The sequence below is a fragment of the Schistocerca gregaria genome, chromosome 6, assembly GCF_023897955.1.
Source record: "Schistocerca gregaria isolate iqSchGreg1 chromosome 6, iqSchGreg1.2, whole genome shotgun sequence".
Taxonomy (NCBI): Eukaryota; Metazoa; Arthropoda; class Insecta; order Orthoptera; family Acrididae; genus Schistocerca; species Schistocerca gregaria.
Window position 1 is genome coordinate 448,508,354 of NC_064925.1, and position 24,363 is coordinate 448,532,716.

The following is a 24,363-nucleotide window of genomic DNA, read 5'->3' on the forward strand; positions in this document are numbered from 1 at the left end:
ATAGCATGTACTAGCTGAAAAAAAAGTTATTTTGCATAAAGCCGATTATTTGACTTCTGGGCTATGTTGCAGTTGTCATTAGTAAAAAAGAGGGATGCCATTAATCGATATTTATTTGAGCAAGCCAAGTGTACCATTTTCCAGGACTGCAAAGTACAAAACTAAAAACCGATCATCATTTTAGGTCTATATACACTCCTGGAAATGGAAAAAAGAACACATTGACACCGGTGTGTCAGACCCACCATACTTGCTCCGGACACTGCGAGAGGGCTGTACAAGCAATGATCACACGCACGGCACAGCGGACACACCACGAACCGCGTTGTTGTCCGTCGAATGGCGCTAGCTGCGCAGCATTTGTGCACCGCCGCCGTCAGTGTCAGCCAGTTTGCCGTGGCATACGGAGCTCCATCGTAGTCTTTAACACTGGTAGCATGCCGCGACAGCGTGGACGTGAACCGTACGTGCAGTTGACGGACTTTGAGCGAGGGCGTATAGTGGACATGCGGGAGGCCGGGTGGACGTACCGCCGAATTGCTCAACACGTGGGGCGTGAGGTCTCCACAGTACATCGATGTTGTCGCCAGTGGTCGGCGGAAGGTGCACGTGCCCGTCGACCTGGGACCGGACCGGAGCTACGCACGGATGCACGCCAAGACCGTAGGATCCTACGCAGTGCCGTAGCGGACCGCACCGCCACTTCCCAGCAAATTAGGGACACTGTTGCTCCTGGGGTATCGGCGAGGACCATTCGCAACCGTCTCCATGAAGCTGGGCTACGGTCCCGCACACCGTTAGGCCGTCTTCCGCTCAGGCCCCAACATAGTGCAGCCCGCCTCCAGTGGTGTCGCGACAGGCGTGAATGGAGGGACGAATGGAGACGTGTCGTCTTCAGCGATGAGAGTCGCTTCTGCCTTGGTGCCAATGATGGTCGTATGCGTGTTTGGCGCCGTGCAGGTGAGCGCCACAATCAGGACTGCATACGACCGAGGCGCACAGGGCCAACACCCGGCATCATGGTGTGGGGAGCGATCTCCTACACTGGCCGTACACCTCTGGTGATCGTCGAGGGGACACTGAATAGTGCACGGTACATCCAAACCGTCATCGAACCCATCGTTCTACCATTCCTAGACCGACAAGGGAACTTGCTGTTCCAACAGGACAATGCACGTCCGCATGTTTCCCGTGCCACCCAACGTGCTCTAGAAGGTGTAAGTCAACTACCTACCCTGGCCAGCAAGATCTCCGGATCTGTCCCCCATTGAGCAAGTTTGGGACTGGATGAAGCGTCGTCTCACGCGGTCTGCACGTCCAGCACGAACGCTGGTCCAACTGAGGCGCCAGGTGGAAATGGCATGGCAAGCCGTTCCACAGGACTACATCCAGCATCTCTACGATTGTCTCCATGGGAGAATAGCAGCCTGCATTGCTACGAAATGTGGATATACACTGTACTAGTGCTGACATTGTGCATGCTCTGTAGCCTGTGTCTATGTGCCTGTGGTTCTGTCATTGTGATCATGTGATGTATCTGACCCCAGGAATGTGTCAATAAAGTTTCCCCTTCCTGGGACAATGAATTCACGGTGTTCTTATTTCAATTTCCAGGAGTGTATTACTAAAAAACAATCGTGATGTGTCACAGTTCTAAAGTCCTCTATCTCAAGTATAAACAAACCTATCAACACACAACATCAAAGTACCCCGTGTAATGAAAAGTTCGTAAGTGACACGTCGCGTGTCCCAGACCAAACTGTGGCAAAAAAAAAAAAAAAAAAAAAAAAAAAAAAAAAAAAAAAAATGGTTCAAATGGCTCTGAGGACTATGGGACTTAACATTTATGGTCATCAGTCCCCTAGAAATTAGAACTACTTAAACCTAACTAACCTAAGGACATCACACAACACCCAGTCATCACGAGGCAGAGAAAATCCCTGACCCCGCCGGGAATCGAACCCGGGAACTCGGGCGTGGGTAGCGAGAACGCTACCAAACTGTGGCCAACACGTAGTTGTTAGCGTAACAAATTTCAGTGTTAGATTTTCGAAAAGCCTCATGCCATCATCTTCTATTTCATGCTCAGCAACATGCCAGCAACAAAAGTTTATAATATAAATAAACTTTTGCTTTTAAGGTTATTAAAACACAATTAATACAGGAAATTTATTCTTTTGTTCTCGTCTGAGGTTATTTACTATATTGTTTAGTATTTGTAACTAAAGTATTCCAGTCTGGCGCCCAAATTGTAAGCAGATTGTGCTGCCTCGTTATTAGTTCCGGCAGCTCTTCTCTTTCGGACAAGCTGCCATCACCTCACTATGTTCTGCTGTCGTACTATCTGTCGCCATACTCTCGGCGCAAATCACGCTGCACAATTGTAAGTGAATTGTACCTGTTGAAAAGGAGAACGCAAAACACCAATTGTCGCTGTGTGAGCACCATCTCGACTTGACACTGGGTAATGAACTAGTGACCGAACGAGCTGCATCTGGCAGACTCATGCACCATCAATATGAAATGGCAACCTATAACTGATGCCAAAGTATACTTTTAGTATCCATACGCAAGCTAAAAATCATTCCAAGTGTCTATCTTCATTGGTGTAGAAGATCTAGTCTTGCTAATTCGAATGAATCGTTTTGAAACAACTTATATTTTATTCGTCCAGTGCGTACAGTCTGACTTAAATCAGTTGGCATCTGACGTTTGAGATACATTTTTATGCAGTCTTACGCCAGAGTGCTCCCCTCTCAGCGACCACGTAAAAGGGTTCGGAACTGTCTATCTCCTACATAAATCACGTAAGAACAGTAAAGTTCACATATATTTATAGTGGCTCTTCGAAAAATTCTGTTCTAAGAAACGGGTGAAATTTCCCAGTGCGAGAAATAGCTTCAAACGTAACACGTAATATCTCGTAAAGTGTTGTACACACTACACAGCTTTTTCTGTTGAAACCTCCTGACAGATTAAAAATGTGTACGGAATTGGGAATCGAACTTGGGACCATTAAATTTCGTGGGCAAGTACTCTACCGACTGAGCTATCCAATCATGACAAACTATCCACCCTCACGACTTTACTTCCGTAAGTACCTCAGCTCCAACCTTACATAGTTCGCAGAAGTTCTCCTGGAAGAAGAAGCCATATCCCCGCTATAGCCTTTCTTCTCAGAATGCTAGTACTGCAAGGCACGTAGGAGAAATTTTATTGTTGATTACCAAAACAGCTCGTTGCCCAACGGCTCTCTCCAAAGTTGCTATTAATTGACATCTTTACAACAACTTAAGTGACTTTGAATCTTCTATATATACATCACACAATGCATGGTCGAGCTTGTCACGTACCAATACCAGCCATTTCCTTACCTGTTCAGCTCACAAGTAGAGCGAGAGAAAAACTAGTGTGCATAATCCTCTCTACGAGCCCTAATGTATCTTATCTTCATGGTCCTTGTGCGAAAAGTTCATTGGCGGCAGTAGAATCGTTCAGCAGACGTCTTCAAATGCCGGTTCTCTAAATTTCCTCAATATTGCGAAGAGGAAAGAACGTCGTTTTCGCCCCATGGGAAATTCACGAAGCATCTTCGTAACACCTGCGTGCTAATTGACTCTACCAGTAAAAAACCGAGTACCACTTTTGTGAATTACTTTGATGTCTTTCTTTAATACGACCTGGTATGGATCCCATACTCTCGAACAGTACTCAAGAAGAGGTGGCACTAGCATTCTAAACGCCGTCTCCTTTATGGATGAGCTATCATTCACCAAATATTATCCCAATAAAACGAAGTCGCCCAGCCACCTTCCCTACTGTCAACCTGATGAGTTCGTTCCATTTCATACTGCTTTACAACGTTACGCCTAGATATTTGATAGATGTGACTGTTTCAAGGAGCAGAATACTAATGCTTTATTGGAATGTTACAAATTGGTTTTTTCCTACTAATCCGCATTAACTTAGATTTTTTTTATATTTAGAGCGAACCTTTAAGGAATCCATATATTGGGAAGCAGTAGTTAATATCCACAGTTCCTAAACAGACCTCTGCAGGATGTTCTTGATTTCACACCATTAATTATTCGTATTAAACGTTTATAGATTCAGAAAACTTGATGGGTTACCCCAAAAAAGTAAAGCTGTATTGCATTATGGAATCATCAAAACATAAGGAGGTAAGCATAGTGCACATTTGTTCTACATCTGTGATTTACGTATCTACATACATTTTCCGCAATCCACCATACGGTGCGTGGCGGAGGGTACCTTGTACCACAACTAGCATCTTCTCTCCATGTTCCACTCCCAAACAGAACGAGGGAAAAATGACTGTCTATATGCCTCTGTACGAGCCCTAACCTCTCTTATCTTATTTTTGTGGTCTTTCCGCGAAATGTAAGTTGGCGGCAGTAAAATTGTACTGCAGTCAGCCTCAAACGCTGGTTCTCTAAATTACCTCAGTAGCGATTCACGAAAAGAACTCCTCCTTTCCTTTAGAGACTCCCACCCGAGTTCCTGAAGCATTTCCGTAACACTCGCGTGATGATCAAACCTATCAGTAACAAATCTAGCATCTTGCCTCTGAATTGCTTCTATGTCCTCCCTCAATCCGACCTGATAGTAATCCCAAACGCTCGAGGAGTACTCAAGAATAGGTATCATTAGTGTTTTATAAGCGGTCTCCTTTACAGATGAACCACATCTTCCCAAAATTCTAGCAATGAACCGAAGACGACTATCCGCCTTCCCCACAAATGCCATTACATGCTTGTCCCACCTCATATCGCTCTGCAATGTTGCGTCCAAATATTTAATCGACGTGACTGTGTCAAGCGCTACACTACTAATGGAGTATTCAAACATTACAGGATTCTTTTTCCTATTCATCTGCATTAATTTACATTTATCTATATTTAGAGTTAGCTGCCATTCTTAACACCAATTACAAATCCTGTCCAAGTCATCTTGTATCCTCCTACAGTCACTCAACGACGACACCTTCCCGTACACCACAGCATCATCAGCAAACAGCCGCACTTTGCTATCCACCCTATCCAAAAGATCATTTATGTAGATAGAAAACAACAGCGGACCTACCACAATTCCCTGGGGCACTCCAGATGATACCCTCACCTCCGATGAACACTCATACGTAATCTGAAGTTGAATTTACTCATAGAATTAGTACTTAATATTTTATTGAAACTTACGTTATAACTTCTACTCGTGATGGAGGGTGGGAAACATATGAGACGTTGCAAAAAAAACTCGGCCGTAGCCTACTGGATGTGAAAAAATGCGTGGGGACTTCGTGTAAGACTCGCTGTGGCTTCGTGACGTCAAGCGCGCTACCCGTCAGCTGTCGCAGTGCCTGCCCAGCGCGCTCGCCGCACTTTGCTCTGCGCCTAGACTGCTGGCTACCCGCGCCGCACGGCGTGTTGCAGCTGGACCCCGGGGCGCGGATGGCGGTGCTGGTGCACATCCACGGCGGCTCTTACATCGCGGGGTCGCCGCTGCTGGCGCGGCCCGGCTTCATGCTCGAGCACGACCTGCTGCTCGTCACCGTCCAGTACCGCCTCTTCGTGCCAGGTCAGTCGCCATGTCCTACAGGGGCACGCACAAACAATACTTGCTTATCAAACCTTTCATGCAGTTAAGCGGCTGTCACACCATCAATAACATAACTGTATCGCAATGCCTCTGTTATTCTGAATTATTACAACTACAGCCGTTAAAAACATGAAAAACTGTATGAAAAAAATGGTTAAAATGGCTCTGAGCACTATGGGACTCAACTGCTGAGGTCATTAGTCCCCTAGAACTTAGAACTAGTTAAACCTAACTAACCTAAGGACATCACACACATCCATGCCCGAGGCAGGATTCGAACCTGCGACCGTAGCGGTCTCGCGGTTCCAGACTGCAGCGCCTAGAACCGCACGGCCACTTCGGCCGGCCTACATGAAGAGTTGGTGAAGTTTATACTTATATGGATATGGTGTCTGTTCTTTCGGACATGTCCAAAAGAACAGACAGCATTGATGACCTATAGTCGTCTAGAACGAATTTAGAATTACAGTAGAGCGTCAATTATCCGAAGTAATTGGGGAACATGGGTGTTCGGAAAACTGGTTTGTTCGGATAATCGAACTGTACATGTTTATTTGCCAAAAAGAAGTACAGTACAGTAAATTTATTCATAAAAACAGGCTTCTCTTTTAGTATTACAAAGTAACATACAAAGGCAACTTCAGTAGGAATATATAGTCCCTTAGTTTGACTTTGTAAGAATCAGCTGCTGAAGCATCGGCCGACAGCTTTTCTCCCTGTATTGTAAGCTCACGAATGCCATGTGTTGACTTGAAGTGTTTTAACCAGCCCGTGCTCGCTTTCAAGTTCGAAGGCCCTCCAAGTTTTTCGTTGAACTGCATTGCCTTCTCACACAGAATAGGACCTGAGATAGGTTCTCCTTCCGATCTCTTTTGTGTAAACCACTTGTAAACAGCATCATCTAGATCTGTGTTAGTGGCGAGCTTCATAGTTTTACGGCTTGTTGATCCATCAGTAGAATCGAGCATAGCTATAAAATTTGCTATGTTCGGCTTTTGTTTTTTTATATCCGTAATAGTCGACTTCCCCACCTTGTACTCATTGGATAAAGTGGTTGCAGAGTCACCTTCTTCTAACCTCTTAATAAACTCGTACTTGTCCCTCATAGAAAGGACAATACGTTTACGTTTAAGCATTTTGTGTCGCAAAGTTAACTTCTTCACGCAGCAGCACACAAGTGGTCGTAACAGAGAACAGAAGGTGACTGCACCGTGAGAAGCTCTTCTTGGGGGCGCGCAATCCTTCAAACTGGGCGGAGCGGCACGCCTCAACTCTAATCTGCGGCAGCTGTTGCTGTGAACAGCTTTGATACTGCAGCTACTTCTACTGCCAGTGCCAAGCCGACAGAAGTGTGCTGATTGTTGAAACACAGCGACTGGCGGCTTGGTCTGTCAGCAGCGCCTTGTGAAGGCCCCATTAGAAGCAATGTTCTGCCAGGGGTGGCCCAGTCGGCGACTATTGTGGGAAACTTGGTTTGGGAGTGAGGAGGATGATGGACGGTAGGGCAGGAGAGTAACAGGTGCGAGCGAGTACACAGTTCGGTTAAGCGGTCGTTCGGGTGGCCGACGTTCGGATAATCGACGCTCTACTGTATATTAATACCTTCAGCTGCTGACGGGAGTTGATATATATCAACGGGGACAGGAGAAAATTTGTGCCTGGAGCGGGACTCGAACCCAGTATCTCCTGCTTGCATGGCAGACGCTCTATCCATCTGAGCCACCGAGGGCACAGAGGACAGTGCGACTACAGGGACTATCTCGCTCACTCCTCCCGCGAGACCCACATTCTCACCTTGTATGTCCACACACTACATTCGTAGTGTCCCATCCCAACACACTCATTACTCGTGGAAGACATTTTTACCAAGTCCCGTAAGACTTCGGGGAATATGTGTGCAGAACTATGTACTTGTATGGATGTGGTGTCTGTTCTTTGGGACATATAACTATATAGTTCAGGCAATACCGGCCATGACCTTCTTCCGTGCGGATGCACACTTTTTTCCCGAATTCTTACGGGACTTGGTAATAATGTCTTCCACGAGTAATGAGTGTGTTGGGATGGGACACTACGAATGTAGTGTGTGGACATACAAGGTGAGAATGTGGGTCTCACGGGAGGCGTGAGCGAGATATTCCCTGTAGTCACATTGTCGTCTGTGCCCTCGGTGGCTCAGATGGATAGGGCGTCTGTTATGGAAGCAGGAGATCCTGGGTCCGAGTACCGGTTAAGGCACACATTTTCACTTGTCCCCGTTGATATATATCAACGCCCGTTAGCAGATGAAGGTATTAATATAATTCTAAATTGGTGTAGTTTTGTCGTCATGTAGTGACATCCACGTATTTTTTATTTGACTGCAACGTTTTTAAACGGAATGACGGAGTGGCTATGGGTAGTCCTATATGACCCGTAGTTACCAATTTATTTATGGAGGACTTCAAGGCCCTAATGGCCCTGAGCACTATGGGACTTAACTCCTCATGTCATCAGTCCCCTAGACCTTAGAACTACTTAAACCTAACTAACCTAAGGACATCACACACATCCATGGCCGAGGCAGGATTCGAACTTGCGACCGTAGCGGTCGCGCGGTTCCAGACTGTAGCGCCTAGAACCGCTCGGCCACTCTGGAGGACTTCGAGGATATGCCACTGAGGTCTTCGGCATTGCAACAGATGAGCTTCTGGAGGTATGTGGATGATACCTTTTTCGTCTGGCCACATGGACGAGTTGCTCTTAATAGACTTTTGGACCACTTCAACCGTCTTCATCCCAGCATTAAATTTAGCATGGAGGTTGAAAGTGATGGGATGCCTCCATTTGTGGACTTCATGGTTTACAAAAAAAAAAAAAAAAAAAAGCAGATGGTATTTGGGACAGTGTTCTCCGAAAGCCGACGCACAGAGATGGGTATCTGCATTCTAAGAGCTTCCATCCACCACACCAACGCAAGGCGTCCTTAGCATATGCCATTTGCGATTGGACAGTTTACCCCTAGAATTTGCGCATTTGATGGCTTTTTTTTTAAAGAAAAATGGACATTCTGAGAAGCAGATTCGTCACGCTTTACAGTTTGGACCATCACCAGAGGTACAGGAAGACGAACATAGATCGGTGGCCTTTATTCCTTATGCTGGCGGAATATTGTTTAAAATTGGAAGAATTTTAAGGAATTTTGACGTTAAGTGTGTGTCCCGTACACCTTCCAAGATTAGGGCACTACTCGGCTCTGTGAAAGATGATTTGGGACTTAGGAAACTCGGTGTCTACAAAACTCCGTGTCAATGAGGGAAGGTTTACATCGGTCGTTCGATTCGCACAGTTCATGACAGGTGTGTGGAACATCGCCTTCACACGGGGCTACAACAATCGGCAATCAGCTGTAGCAGAAAATTGCCTAAATGAGGGACACAGTATGATATTTGACCAAATTGTGATAGTTGCCAATACTTCCGGTTTTTGGAATAGTGTCTATAAAGAGGCAGTTGAAATTAGGTTAGCAAATAATTTAATTACTAGAGACAATGAGTTTCCTCTTAACAGAATGTGGAATCCTGTACTGCCCCGCATCAAAGCAGAACGTTCTTCGGTAGGGCCATTCCGAGTTTTCGAAAATCGTCTCTGAGTGCAATATATCTTTGCCGTCGGTGTTCTACTAACGGCGGCTCCACCTGCCCAGTCTTGGAGGGTAGCAACCATGATAGGCACCAAATGCGCCGTGTACGGTATGGAGGCCTATATACAAGGTCGATTTGCAGCCTGGCGCTTGGCCTCACCCTCAACCATCAGCTCACCTGGACTCCTCATCTGGCATCCAGCAGAAAGCCTGGACCCTGCCTCCGCCTCCTAAAACTCCTGTCTGCCCGGACTTCGGGATTGCATCCTTCCACCATCCTCCACACCCACCTACAAATCCCTAATCCGCCCTATCCTTTATTATGCTGTTATGCCAGCGTTGCCTGGATCTCTGCACCTCCCCTCCCCCGCCCCCCCCCCCCCCCCCCCCGCTTTTAGAAAGCCATCCAAATCTGTGGACGCCATGCACTCCTCCTTGCCTTCCATATCTGCCTTCTGTTCGCCACACAGATCCTGTACGAACTCATCCTGTTGTGTACATACTTCTGCGTAGTCACCGCATACACAACTTTCCCACCACTAGAGTGCGCCACGCTAAGCACGACAGCACAGGCACAGCGCTCGTCCGTCTCCGCACTATGAGATGGCGCTGCCATAGAGATGGACCAAATTCTGCTTCCTGCTGATCCGCGTATTAATATGCAACACAGCCAATGAGATTGCCGCTAACGTAGAACCTTTCCTTCTCACAGATCACACTCGCGCAATGATACATGAATGCACGAAGTTTTATAATGAGTTACAGACCTCCGATAAGTAAGTCTGCATTCGTCTGCACCAGTCTGCATTTGTCTGCACCAGTCTGTACCAGTCTGTAGTCAATTTTCAGTCAGCTCCTAATAAGATTACCATATTCCTGTACGTAGCCATGAAGATAAATGTATAGACACTTTTGTCAAGTACCGGAGATATATGAGAGAATAAGATTAATGTATCAATACCAAAGGAACTTCAGATTGTCAATTGTAAATAGCATCCAGAACCAAGTTAAGTAATTTTTAGGCTTGTTATTATTTTAATAAATGTGTGTGAAAATTAATCAAGTTCTGTTTAAAGTTGGTCACCGTCAATCTGTTTCTCTAAGCGTGCAAGTGGCATTTCAATCGTCTGACCTAACGGCAGAAGATAAACATGCCACGATAAACCCATGAGACATATTGCTGACACTCGCCTACTTCGTTAGAGCGACAAGTCAAGTAATCTGATGGTGTGTGTACTGAACGTCTTACAGTACGCAAATCACACATCCCCTTCCTCCATCTCCTCCTTTTCCTTCAATGTATCAAAATTCTTTACACTGCCTGCCCTGGGGTCCCCCCTTCCACTTCACCCCTTGATCATTTCCACACCTCTACACGGTATCCCTCTCTCTCTCCACCTCCAAAACCTCTATATTCTCCATCAGGGAAATTTCAGCACCTCCCCCTCCCAGATGATGATCCTTGCTGCCGGCCATTGTGGCTGAGCGGTTCTAGGCGCTTCTGTCCGGAACCACACTGCTGCTACAGTCGCAGATTCAAATCCTGCATCGGGCATGGATGTGTGTGAGGTCCTTAGGTTAGTTAGGTTTAAGTAGTTCTAAGTCTATGGTGCTGATGACCTCAGATGTTGAGTCCCATAGTGCTGAGAGCCATTTGATGAACTTTCCTGTGATGTTTTCCCCTCCTCCCAAATGTAGCCCGGCCTTGTTCCCCTCCCCCCCATCCCTCCCCAGGACTCGCCTTTCCCATCCCCTCCTTCCCTCTGAGCGGTTTACCCACCTTCCCTCCCTGAGTCTCATCACTCCCTCCTCAGCTGTTTTCCTCAGCCATCATTTCTCTCCTCGGCCCCTTCTGTGCCCCCCACCCCATCCCACACTCCCCTTCTCTCCCTCCTTCTAGCATCGCCCCTCCCCCCCCACCCCCCCACTATTCCCTGCACTCTTGTATCTGCACCCCTGATAGATCCTTGCAAATTTTATTCATCGTCATGTGTGCTGCATCGGTGTTGTGTTCTGTGAAATTCTAAAGTGGCATAAAGTAGTGTGGTTTTTTATCATGCGCTCGACATGTATATAGTTTTGACGTCAGTAGTTTTTCTGTGCTGCGCCGTCACATTGTTGTTTTAATCTTTATGAGATTTTTCATGTTCCTGACACACTTGGATTTGTGTCTGGCTCTGTCTTTTAATTCTGACAGTGTGCGGTTTTTGTTTGAAAAATTTCCCCCATTATGTTCCCTCCTGTTTATGTTCAACCATTTTTCTCCTTTTTATTGGTTTAAATGTCCTCCTGCCCGATTGTAAAATCTCTAGCCTGAAGAGCAGCGCCTATGTTGCTGCCAGCCCGCCCCAGACAGGGAGTTGAAATCACAATAAAGGGAAAAAAAGCCTGGCGTCAGTTCTCAGCGAGACTCATCAGCAGAAGCAGCGTTCTCAAGAAGATGGTGAACAGTTGGATCCCCGAAATATTGAATCGAGTTGATTTTAAGATCCGGCAGCAAACCCGAAGAGACTTTCAAGTCTTATTACTCCGAGAAAGCCTACGAAGTCACATTAAATGGATTCGTAGCTGCGGACCAGCAGTACAATGGAATTACAATGAACATTTGTGCCATAAATGGACTCGAACCCGGATTTCCCGCGTATCGCGAGTGTTCGCCTTAACATTTCATTTGGCTATCCGAGCACGACTTACGGACAGCACAAACTTCCATGTGTCGTCAACCATGCATTCACAACCAGTACTCGTACATCCGTTATGTATATTCACAGTGTCGGGTATAAACACGATATTGCAGTGTCTGTGGTGTTCCGAATTACATATAATGTTCCTTCAGACGTGCAAGCGCCGTATTTATCCGCCGACACCGGGCAAGTGACATTCAAGTACAAGTCTCCTCTGTACGGGCATATACTGTACATATCATATGCACTATTACATATTATAGACGTAAGGGCGAGGACATGTGGGAGTTTGAGTGTGGCCATGAGTCATGCTCGGACAGCCCAGTGGTAAGGCTGCTACAGGCGGGAAATGCGGGGGCAGTCCCGATCCGGTGTTGATTTTTACTGTCGTCGTTCCATTATACAGCTAATGGTTCCCCATTCGCAATTGCCAATTCATTTCATTTGTATCAATAATATTGTCATTTCGCAACGCGATTTTACAAATTTAAAATGTCCAACAAGCAAAAGAAAATATATGCCACTGATATATTAGCTACAGCTAGTAAACAACAGAAAACAACGACAAAGATGAAATAGGCCCAAAAATGGCTGAAAAAAGGAGCGAACTTGTCGTATGTTAATTTATTGAATGAAATCATAACCACGGACCCAAAAGATTTCATAAACTACTCTCAGATGATTCCTGCGTCTTATGACAAATTATTAATGTTGATACAACATAAAATGGAAAATAAAAATAAGTTACTTGGAGAGGACACTGCAGTCGCAGCCTGGGGCCGAGCAGGTCAGCCGATTACTTGAAGCTTAGTGGTGCAATACCAACAAACAGAATTAGCAGAATTGTTATTGAGACCTGTGAAGTAATTATATCTGTCCTGCAATGATATACGCAGTTAATGAACGTAAAATATTTTATATCTTTTATGATAATGTAGTGAGGCTCACATGTGCTTCACAGATGTCTTACCAGTTATTCTATATGTATGACGTACTTCTCAAAGTGCAAGCCTTTTCCACACCGCCCTGTATATCAATAAGCTAATAGGTCTACTACGTTTTCAGATTAACAGAGAAAGGAGTGCCATAGTGAATCTCCACTGGCCACCCTAAAGGGGTAAATATAGCTTCGAAAGATAAAATTTAATGGAAACATTGCCGTAGCTCAGATATAGCCCTGTTTCGTTGAAATACTACTTGAAAACGGAATTCTGAGGACTGAGGCCCACAAAAACAATCTGAAAATATAAACAGTGCACGCAAACGCCGTGTGGCTGTTTAAATGAAGCTCTACCAGCATCTGCATGGTGAATATGTAATGTATTGCGAATAAATAGAAAGAAGGATCCTTTATTGTATGATTATATGATAGCGGAACAAACACTGGTAGCAGTTACTTCTGTAAAATATCTGGGAGTATGCGTGCGGAACGATTTGAAGTGGAATGATCATATAAAATTAATTGTTGATAAGGCGGGTACCAGGTTGAGATTCATTGGGAGAGTCCTTAGAAAATGTAGTCCATCAACAAAGGAGGTGGCTTACAAAACACTAGTTCGACCTATACTTGAGTATTGCTCATCAGAGTGGGATCCGTACTAGATCGGGTTGACGGAGGAGATGTAGAAGATCCAAAGAAGAGCGGAGCGTTTCGTCACAGGGTTATTTGGTAACCGTGATAGCGTTAGGGAGATGTTTAGCAAACTCAAGTGGCAGACTCTGCAAGAGAGGCGCTCTGCATCGCGGTGTAGCTTGCTCGCTAGGTTTCGAGAGGGTGCGTTTCTGGATGAGGTATCGAATATATTGCTTCCCTCTACTTATACCTCCAGAGGAGATCACGAATGTAAAATTAGAGAGATTCGAGCGCGCACGGGGGCTTTCAGACAGTCGTTCTTCCCGCGAACCATACGCGACTGAAACAGAAAAGGGAAGTAATGACAGTGGCACGTAAAGTGCCCACCGCCACACACCGTTGGCTTCCTTGCGGAGTATAAATGTAGATGTATATGTGGATGTAGATGTAGATACTGTCAAACCATCTATTCTCAACTTCACATGATCAGTACGTATTGACAATACTGAGAATATTGTTAGAGCAACTTCTAATATTGATAACACACCAACACACGCCCTCAGACTGTCAAAATATTGACGGTTTGATCGTGTTATTGAACATGTGGGGGCGCCTAAAATAGAGTACTTGGTGATAAGAAACTAATATTCGAAAGATAAAATTTAATGGAAACATTACCGTAGCTCAGATAGATACAAAACCAACTGCCACCTCGGTAGTATACACTCATTTGCCTACTTTCTCCTCAGATGATGAAGAGACTGAAAGAACATACGATAGATAAAACGAATTGTTAACATAGTTAAGGGACTGAAAATTTAACTGTGGCGAGGTCTTACTTTCAAGAGTAGGATAAATGAAGAGAACGCAAAGTAATAGGATGTACACTGGGGATATCAATGAAAAGGGAAGCAGTCTGGTAGAATTTTGCACAGAAATAATTAGTTATTTTGTTTCATATTACATGGATCATTAGTACGATTTATCGTAATGTTGTAGAACCAGACATTTTACATTCACATCACAGATTCATACGTAAATATGGCTATATGCTGAAAATTTCCAAGCTTCTTTAATACAGATTTGAGTTATCAATTCCTGCACACCACCTTGACACATTACAAAAACAGAACTCTTCTACGGAACAGAATAAGCTATCCAGTAGTTGGTTTTCAAAACAAATTTTGCTATCTGTTAGACATTTTATATCGTTGTGTAGGTAGTCAAAAATTTTGGTTGCTGCATTGTGCACCTCTTCTTGAGCTAAATACAACCTTAATGTGGAACAATTACTGGAATTTTTTCTTCTGTTGTTGTAACTGTGTACATTACTGTTCATTTTGAATAGGAGTAGGTTATTTACAGCAACAGCACACATTAACCACAAAAGAAAGTTGTAAATGTGAAAGAGACGTGGAGACACTGAAGTTTTAGACAGCTTACTTAGTGGTAAGATGTTTCGAAACCAAATTTTCAACTGCAAAACACTTCCAGGAGCAGATGAAGACTCTGACCATAATTCTTTGGCTAAGAACTGCGCATTAAAACTGAAGGAATTACATGAAGGTAGAAAATTTAGGAGATAAGATCTGGATAAACTGAAATAACTGCGTGATGTTGAAAGTATTAGACAAATATTGATTGAAATAGCGGAAAGGGAACAGAAACGAATGGGTAACTTTGAGAGACGAAATTTTGAGGTAAGCAGAGGAACAAGTAGGAAAAAGACAAAGCCCAATAACTCCATGCGTAGCACCTCAAATATCGAGAGCATCCCGTAAATCGTCGCATCGTATAATCAGCAATAATTAAAGAAAGATAGTTATGTAATTTATTTTGTGATGCCCAAACCCCGGTCATTCCCTATTGAGAAGCCATCCCCTGGTACTGGTGGCGAAGGACACTGACAACGGACGGCCCTAAATATCCAGCCCACGTAGTGATATTAGAGCAACTATTTGCGATCACGGGGCCCTGATAAGCAAAAAGGTCCACAGTGCGTGCTGGCCTAGTCATCGCACTTGATTGAAGTTCTGTCGTCTGCTGATATAACCCCTTCTAGGTTAGGCCACTCGCATATCACAGGTGTGAGAGGGGTTGCAGGTCTGTTAGGCAAGCGGCTCTTACACCATACAACAGTCCCCTAGGACCTTAGGGAAGCTATAGGCGCTGGCACCATCATCGATAGAGAGTTGCAGAGCTAGGCAGTCTCCTGTTGTTGGAATGTGAGCTAATAAAACTGCGAGCACGCCTCGCCTCAAGCTCACGTTATGGATACGCTTCGTCTTGGTGGAGGCGTATTATACGACAAAGAAGATGGACCGTTAGAACAAAATCGTTAGCATAGGCAAACAATCTTTGCCTGTTTTATGATACAGGAATGTTTAGCAAGTGTTAGCGAGCTGAGGATATCAAGTATGCCTCTGCGCATTAAGACATATGTTACAGAATAGTAATTTCACCAACCGCATCCCGATGTTGTTCGCAATTCGCCGCCACTGCAGCTGCCGCACCACCAAATACCGTCACTTCCCCTCTAGAACTAGCAATCAAGCCATGAAAAGAACCTATGCTGGGAGTCCAGTTCTCCACAGAAGTCCTCATTCTTGCTATGTCTTCTTTCTCTTTCCAATATTCCAACCTGCCTAGTGCAGTGAATACTGCTGTTATTTGTCAGTGATTTCCTTCTGTGGAAATCACGTTTATTGAAATATGCAACTGTGTTATTTTCCATGTGTATGGCTTTTTTCTGTCAATTTATTGAACCTGCTATCCTGGTGCTCTCTAATTTTCTGCTGTGCAATTATTCCAGCCAAAATCACATTCTAGAACGAAACCTCAATGCTTATAAGTATGAAACTGATCCGATGCAAATTGCCAGCAATTTTAGCAAATAATCACAGCCGCCAAATGACCTAGCACAAAGTTAACGCCAGCGCCATTCATTACAGCAACGCCCAATTCAACACGGGGATAATGCAGCTGACATTGGTTGTACATGAAGATAGTAACTGTTCTCGAAAGAACAGATACCATTGATGACTGTGCAGCTTCTCTACAATAAATAATAATTTACTAAAACCCTCAGCTGCCGACAGCTGTTGTTGATATACCTCGATGGGGGCAGCTGAAAATGTGTGCCCCGACCTGGACTCGGATCTGGGATCTCCTGCTTGCATGGCAAACGCTCTGTACATTTAAGCCAGCGAGGACACAGATGAATAGCGCGACTGCAGGGACTTATCCCTTGCACGCTTCCCGTGAGACCCACATGCGCACAGGTTACCCGAACTCTTACAGGAATCGTAACCTTAGTGTGCGCGAGTAATGAGTGCTTGGGCAAATACCTATTAGGTACATTACGTATGTAGATTGTGGACAATAGTGAATGTGGGTCTCACGAGAAGCGTGCAAGGGATAAGTCCCTGCAGTCGCACTATTCATCTGTGTTCTCGTTGGCCCAGATAGATAGAGCGTCTGCCGTGTAAGCAGGAGATCTCGGATTCGAGTCCCTGTCGGGGCACACATTTTCAGCTGCCCCAGTCGAGGTATATCAACAACACCTGTCGGCAGCTGAGGGTTTTAATTAATTATCATCGACATTGGTTGTAAGTGCCTAAAAGAGAAAACATAAAAATGTAAAAAATGAAGCAAACGAAGGAGAAAAATATTAACAAATAGTGCAAAATGTTAGGCAGAAATAACTAGAGGAGATATGAAAAACAGTAGAAGCATTCATGACTGTTGGAGAGATAGATGCCGCCTGTGGGGAAATTAGAAGGACCTTTGCAGAAAACGGAAGCGGACGTATGAATATCGAGAGCCTAAATGAGAAGCAGGTACAATGTTCAGGAGGGAAAGCTTAGAGCTGAAAGGAATATGTAAGAAAATAATACAAGGAAAACGACTTTGAAGACATTATTCAGAAAGGGAAGAGGAATTAAACTACATGAAGATGAGATATGATACTGCGAAAACAATTTGACAGGGTACTGATAGTCGAAAAGAGGATTCTGCATTAGGCGAGACTCTCCCAGAATTGTTGAGATCCAGCCATAGACAAAACGTTTCCAAGTGGTCTGCAAGATATATGAGACAGGAGAAATACCGTTAGACTTCATGATGAATATAATAATTCCAAATCTAATGAATGCAGGTGCTGACAGGTGTGAATAATGCCGAAGCATCAGTTTAATAAGTTCTTAGTCTTCAGGCGCGTACAGAAAGAGGTGGCGCAGTGGTTAGCACACTGGACTCGGATTCGGAAGGACGGCGGTTCACGCCCGCGTCCGTTCATAAAAATTTAGGTTTTCCGTGACTTCCCAAAATCGCTACAGGCAAATGCCGGGATGGTTTCTATGAGAGAGCACGGCCGATTTGCTCCCCACGTTTGACACAATCCCAGCTCGTACTCCGTCTCCTGTGATCTCGATGTCGACGAGAAGTTAAAACCAATCTCCCTTCCTTTTTTTTATTAAGGCGCGTTCTTCTGGAAGATGTTGGTGGTCCACGTATCCAGCTCTGGACGTGACGTTGGAGCATGCAAGCCATCTTCTGGCATGCAACTGTACCATCTCAGAATGTCATTCAGCCAGGAGTTCCTTCGTCTTCCGGCAGACCTGCTCTCCTTTATTTTCCCTTCAATGACGAGTTAAAAGAACTGATATCTTTTGCCTCTTATAATGTATCCTAGATATTGAGTTTTCCTTTGTTTTACAATGATAATAGTTCTTTTTGATTTTCCATCCAATGAAAGACTTTTTCGTTTTCAGCACCCGAGGTATGCGTAAGAGACAGCGATACAGCTACATTTCAAAAGCATCAGTCTTTTTCTGTAGGTCAAGGATCCGGCTTTCGCATCCATAGAGAAAAATGGAGAACACGCATTCTCAATTGCAGACTAAGAGCAGATGTGATGAAAAGTTTCTTGATGCTAATAAATTGTCTCCTGGCATGTTCTATTCTAGATCTGATCTCTTTCTTGTGGTCAAACTGCACAGTGCCCAAGTGCTACATGGGGGATACTTGTTCAATCTTATTCCCTATTATTGACAAGGTTGCTTGCACTGTTCTCTTAGAGAAGACTACAACCTTGGACGTGGAAGTGTTGACAAACATCTTAAACTCATCACTGCGCGAGATTAAATTATCTGTCCTCATCTGCGTACGTAATATTGTTACTTAGCTTTCCATATATCATGATCCCATTGCTTTCTTCCTCCAACACTTTCCTCAGAATTGCTTCGGAGTAAATCTTAAAAAAGAGAGGTTTAACAAGTGACGCTGCAACATTTAAACAAAAACTATTTACAGAAGAATGAAAAGACCTATGAAAGCCATCCTTGGGAAAAAATGATGGAACGCGCTACGCAATACTGACGCTATGACATGTCTTAGAAACCAGGTCGAAGAAAGATAAAAGTCCGTTCACAGCGTTTGTGGATTTAGAGAAAGATTTTGCCTGTGTTGACTGGAATATAGCTTTTCAAATCCTGCAGGAACAAAATACAAACAGCGAAACCTTTTTCTAGAACTTATACAGCAACTAGATTTTATTTATATGAGTCGACTGATATGAATGGGAACCAGTAGTTGAGGAAGCTGGGAGACACTGTTATAACCGATCTCCGATGATATTCCATCTGAACTCTGCGCTTACAGTGAGGGATAGCAAGGAGAAATTTGGGAAGGGACATAGTAATTTTAGAGAGACTGCAACGGACTTCGAAGAGCTGATAAACGAAATGGATAGAGTACTGAAAAGAGATTGTAATATGAATATACAAAAAGAAAAACTAGGGCATGTGATGGAATAGTTCAGACTACGCTCAAGGAATAAGTTTTGGAACTGAGACACTAAAAACAGTAGTTGAGCTTTACTGTACGGGCTGTGAAGTAAGTGACGATGGCCAAACCAAGGGAAAGAGGGGGCGGGGGAGGGGGGGGAGATGCAGACAGGGCGTAGGAAGAAAGAGTTTTCAGAAAAACGGAATTATTTTAACATTTAACATAAATTTTGTTATAAGACAATACATTCTTAAGTTATTTTTGTGGAGTGTAGCCTTGTTCCGAAGCGAAACAGGGAATATAAACAGTTCAGACAAGAAGAAAAGAGAAGTTTTTGAGTTTTTTTTTCACTACCGATGAATTCTGAAGATTAGTTGGATAGATAGAATAACTAATGAAGAGGTCCATAATTGAACTCTGGGAAAAAGGAAACTTATGGCACAACCCGACTAAAGGAAGGGATCTGCTGATAGAAAGCAACCTGAAGAATCACGGAAAAGTCAGTTTGTTGATGGTGGAAAGTGTTGGGTAAAAACGGTAGATGGCGCTCAAGTAGGCAGGCCCAGTTGGATGTTGTTTGTAATAGTTACACAGAGATGATGAGTCTTGCACAGGACAGACTTAGCACAGAGAGCTGCATGAAACAAATCTCCTGCCTGAGGATCACAACCACCATCACAACAACGACTTTTACATTGCGGAGAGGAGGTTGGTAGACATTTTTGCCCATTGTTGCGACCTTTCTTCTGAAGTAGAATAATTAAAATATTGTACACTACCTAATTAATAACATTCAGGAAGCTCTATAAGGTGGGAACCACAGAGCGTGCTGGAATTCCAGAACCATACATCAGTGCTGCAAATTCTCTTAAAAGGAAAACGTGTTGTCAGAGCCATAACTCCTGGACGGTGGAGCAAGTGGAGAAAGTCATTTGGTCGATTAAGTCTTCTTTCACACGGTTTCCAATTTCTGGCCGAGTTTACGTCTGGCGTACGCCATCCCAAGCCTACAATCTAGAGTGTTTACTTCCTCGAGTGAAACATGGCGGGCGTTCACTGAGGTTATGGGCAGCTATTTCGTGATATTCGAAGGGTCCCATGGTTACTCTGCCGAGTCACATCACTACCAAGGATTGAGTGACCATTTCGGCTGATCAGGTCCACCCCTATGGTGATGCTGTGTTCCAAGACGACCAGGCCCCTGTTCACACAGCTCGCATCGCCCAGTGCTGGTTTTGCTACCACGAGGATGAATTGTCGAACCTCCCTTGGCCATCATAGTCACCAGATTACACTATTATTGAGCCTTTGCGATCTACTTGGGAGAAAAGAGAGCGCTATCGTCATCCATCTTCATCGTCGTTACCTGAACGTGTCACTATTTTGCAGGAAGAATAGTATGAGATTCACTCGAAAACCATACTGGACCTATATTTATCCATTTCCAGACTGGAAGCTGTTTTCAGTGGCAACGGTTTTTGTACACCGTATTAGATATGGTAATGTGTTGTGGTTTTGGTGTTCCCATATTTTTGCCACCGCCTGTGTATTTCAATTCGTTGATAATAGAGCAGTTAGTTGGTTAATTACATGTTCCATATATCATTTGAACGATTCTTTTATCGAAAAGGTATGAAACGAGTCAGTTTACAGGATATGTGTAAGTGATTAGTGTTAATACTAATAAACAAATTATCATTTTGTTCCTACTCATGCAACTACACTTAAAACAAGTTTTTTTCTTAATTAAAAATTCGGCAATGGAATAGAAGGATTTGTCTATGAGAAGTGATTTTAAATTAGATGTAAGACTACGTGTTGGCCATTTTATGTTATTGGACAAATAATTAGAAATTTGTGCTGCTGCATATCGAACTCCTCTCTGAGCCATCGACAGCTTTAACAATGGGTAATAAAGATCATTTTTCCCTCTAGTGTTGCAGTTATGTACTTTCCTGTTCTCGAATTATGATGAACTTCATTAGCGAAAATATGGATTGCGACGGCACAGTTAAAATGCGGAGCTCCTTGAAGAGGTACCTTCATGACATCCGTAGGTGAACACCACATATTATTCTTACTGATCGCTTTTGTGCAATCAGTACTTTCTTTCCAAGTGATTCTTCTGTATGGCATTATTCAGTGGAAATAAGCAAAACATGTCAGGAGGCTGATATATTTGGTCCAAGATTGGCTGTTATACTAAGAGCAAAAGTGGCTGAACTTAATTGTTTGAGAAGCCCAGTGGTTTGCTTCTTCTAGAGCAAGTTTTCATCACTATGTACACGCAAAAATTTGAAGCATTCTATTCTATATACTGACTCCTGCTCAAGTGTTACATCAATTGTTGGTAAGACTATTTCCTGTACAGAACTGAATGTAGCGTGTTGTTTTTAATTTAGGGAGAGTCTATTTGCAGAGAAAAACTTTACAATTCTTCGGAAAATATCATTTACTAACTGTTCTGTTGCTCCCTCTGTAATGGGATTAATTATAGCACTAGTATCATCCGCAAAAAGTACCAATTTTCCCTGTTGAATTTTAAATGGAAGGTCGTTCACATATATAAGAAATAGGGATGGAACAGAAATTGAAAACTGAACCATGTAGAACTCTATTTGTGATGTTACCCCAGTCACTAAAATTTTCTGTCTTTCCACATTGTCTGAATTATTCAGTACAACCTTTTTACATTCTGTTTATCAAGTATCATTCAAACACGCTGTCTGTAAGTTCCATAAGACTTGAGTTTTTCTAAGAGAGTGTCATGATCTACACAATCGAAGACCTTGAAGAGACCACAAAAAATACCAACAGGCGATATTTTATTATTTAAGTCTTGCAAATCTGATGATCGAATGTATAGCTTTCTCAGTTGAGCAACCTTTCTGAGGTCCAGACTGCATTGGCCTAAGTAAACTGTTTCCACTTAATTTTGCTACTATTCCTGAGTACATTACTTTTTGGAATATTTTGACAAAAGATGTCAGTAAGAAAACTGGACGATGATTGTTTATGTCTGTCTTGTCATCTTTCTTATGAAGTAGTTTAATAACTCCATATTTTAACCCATCTGGAAAAATTTCCTGTACCAAAAGTGTATTGCATATATCAATAAGGACATTTGTTATGAAGTTGGAATAAATTTTCAGAATTCTGTTTGAAATATCATCAACTCCAGAAGCGCTTTTCTTTTTTTAGAATTTTTATTATTGTATTAATTTCAGTGAAGAATGTTTGTGCTACCGCTAATGGCTTCAAGTTTTAATATATTCTCTTGTTTCTTCGACAGAACCATTTAATCCTATATTTGCTGCTACGTTTAGAAAGCCATTTTTAAAAGTATCTGTAACTTGTGAATTATCAGTCTCAACATTACAATTTAACAATTGTTATGGGATCTTCTACACTTACTGGCTGTTCTGTCTACGGTTTGACGATGTCACATATATTGGGTTGCCTTGTAAGTTCGTTTGCTTTTCGTAAGAAGTGCAGCCACACAGAACTCCTAGAAACACACCTCCCTGCAGCATATCTACGACAGAGTCGTTGCCAGACTGCTTACACACTTCACACACAAGGCCTTGCACAACAAACTAAATAAGGCACATCGGTTTTGCAAATCAATTATTTATTTCCCACAATATACACCATTATTGTCGACAATATATTGTCATTTCTCTGGAAGCTTATAAAATCCATTCTTCCAAAATTTTGGAGTTTTCGGGTTGTTGAAGCTCTCAGTGTTCAGTCTGCAGTTCTCCACAAGGAGGTGAGGTGTTTGTCATTCAGGAAATTTTGCAGGAAAGTGAATAGATGAAAATCGGAAGGGGCAATGTCTGGCGAATACGGCGATTGGGTGACATATCCCACTCAAAAGAACACAGCTTTTGATGGGTCACCATAGCGGTATGTGGTCTGGTGTGGTCGTGGTGGAAAACGACATTCTGTCCAAAATCCAGTCGTTTCTCAACAATGGCTGCCTTGGAACGATCTAATTTTGAACAGGATTTCTCGGAATTGATAGACTTTGGAAGAAGTTCGTAACACAGAACGACTTTGCAACCGCACCAGATGCGTAACAGAATGTTTCTCGGGTGCAACCCTGGTTTGGGAACTGACAGTGGTGCCTGCCCTGTCTTGTGGCACGATTTACTCATTCCGGGCGTTGCTGTACTCGATACACTTCTAATTTCAAGTTACCAGCCGTCCCAGAAAAGGAGCATTCTGGTTGAGTCTCAATAGTGAGTCACACATAATCACGCGCTACGTCGCTTCACTCAGTTCATGAAGAGCCCATACAGCGCAAATATTTACATAACCCAGCTTCTTTAAGTTCCTGGCTACAGTTAACATAAGCGACACTGAGATCCAGTGCCAACGCCCGTGTCATCATTCGTGGATCGTTGACTATCGTGTCAATAAGGTGTTCCACGTGTGTAACCGGTGTCCGTCCAGGTAGAGGTTTGTCTGTTAGGGCGAAATTCTCAGCTCGGAATAGACTAAACCATTTTTGACATGCTCGAGCCATTACTGCATCGTCCCCGAATAGAGCACAACCCTTCTGTTGGCATTGTAGGCGGTTTTCCCCTTACTATAGTAAAACAGCCTGAGATGATGGAAATGTTGCTTCTTGCATTCCACAGCTTGTAAACAAACGTCCACGCTGTTCCATGCAACGTCAGGCACAAACACACACTGACGTATCGAGTGGCGCATCAGGTTGTCGACCCCTGGGTCTTAGGTGCGGTTAGGCAGCTGTTACACGGCAGGCACGGCAAGTGAAGGGTATGCAGACGCTATAGGTGGAACGACCCCGATGTTATTCAGTCTTTATACTGAGCAAGCAGTAAAGGAAACAAAAGAAAAACTTGGCGTAGGAACTAAAATCCATGGAGAAGAAACAAAAATTTCGAGGTTTTGCGACGTCGTTGTAATTCTGTCAGAGACAGCAGAAGACCTGGAAGAGAAGCTGAACGGAATGGACAGTGTGGAAAAGAGATGAACAAAAGCAAAACAAGGATAATGAAATGTAGTCGAATTAAATCAGGTGATACTGATAATATTAGACTAGGAAATGA

At 43.6% G+C, this 24,363-nt stretch overlaps 1 protein-coding gene across 1 annotated transcript in view; it reads left to right on the top strand.

The window, feature by feature from the left end:
* Positions 1–24,363, top strand: part of LOC126279091 (cholinesterase 1-like) — a 349,591-nt gene that overhangs the window by 251,530 nt on the left and 73,698 nt on the right. Inside the window, exon 4 of the mRNA XM_049979555.1 lies at positions 5,451–5,595. Within this exon, the coding sequence (XP_049835512.1) occupies positions 5,451–5,595 (145 nt within the window). The remainder of the gene's footprint in view (positions 1–5,450; positions 5,596–24,363) is intronic.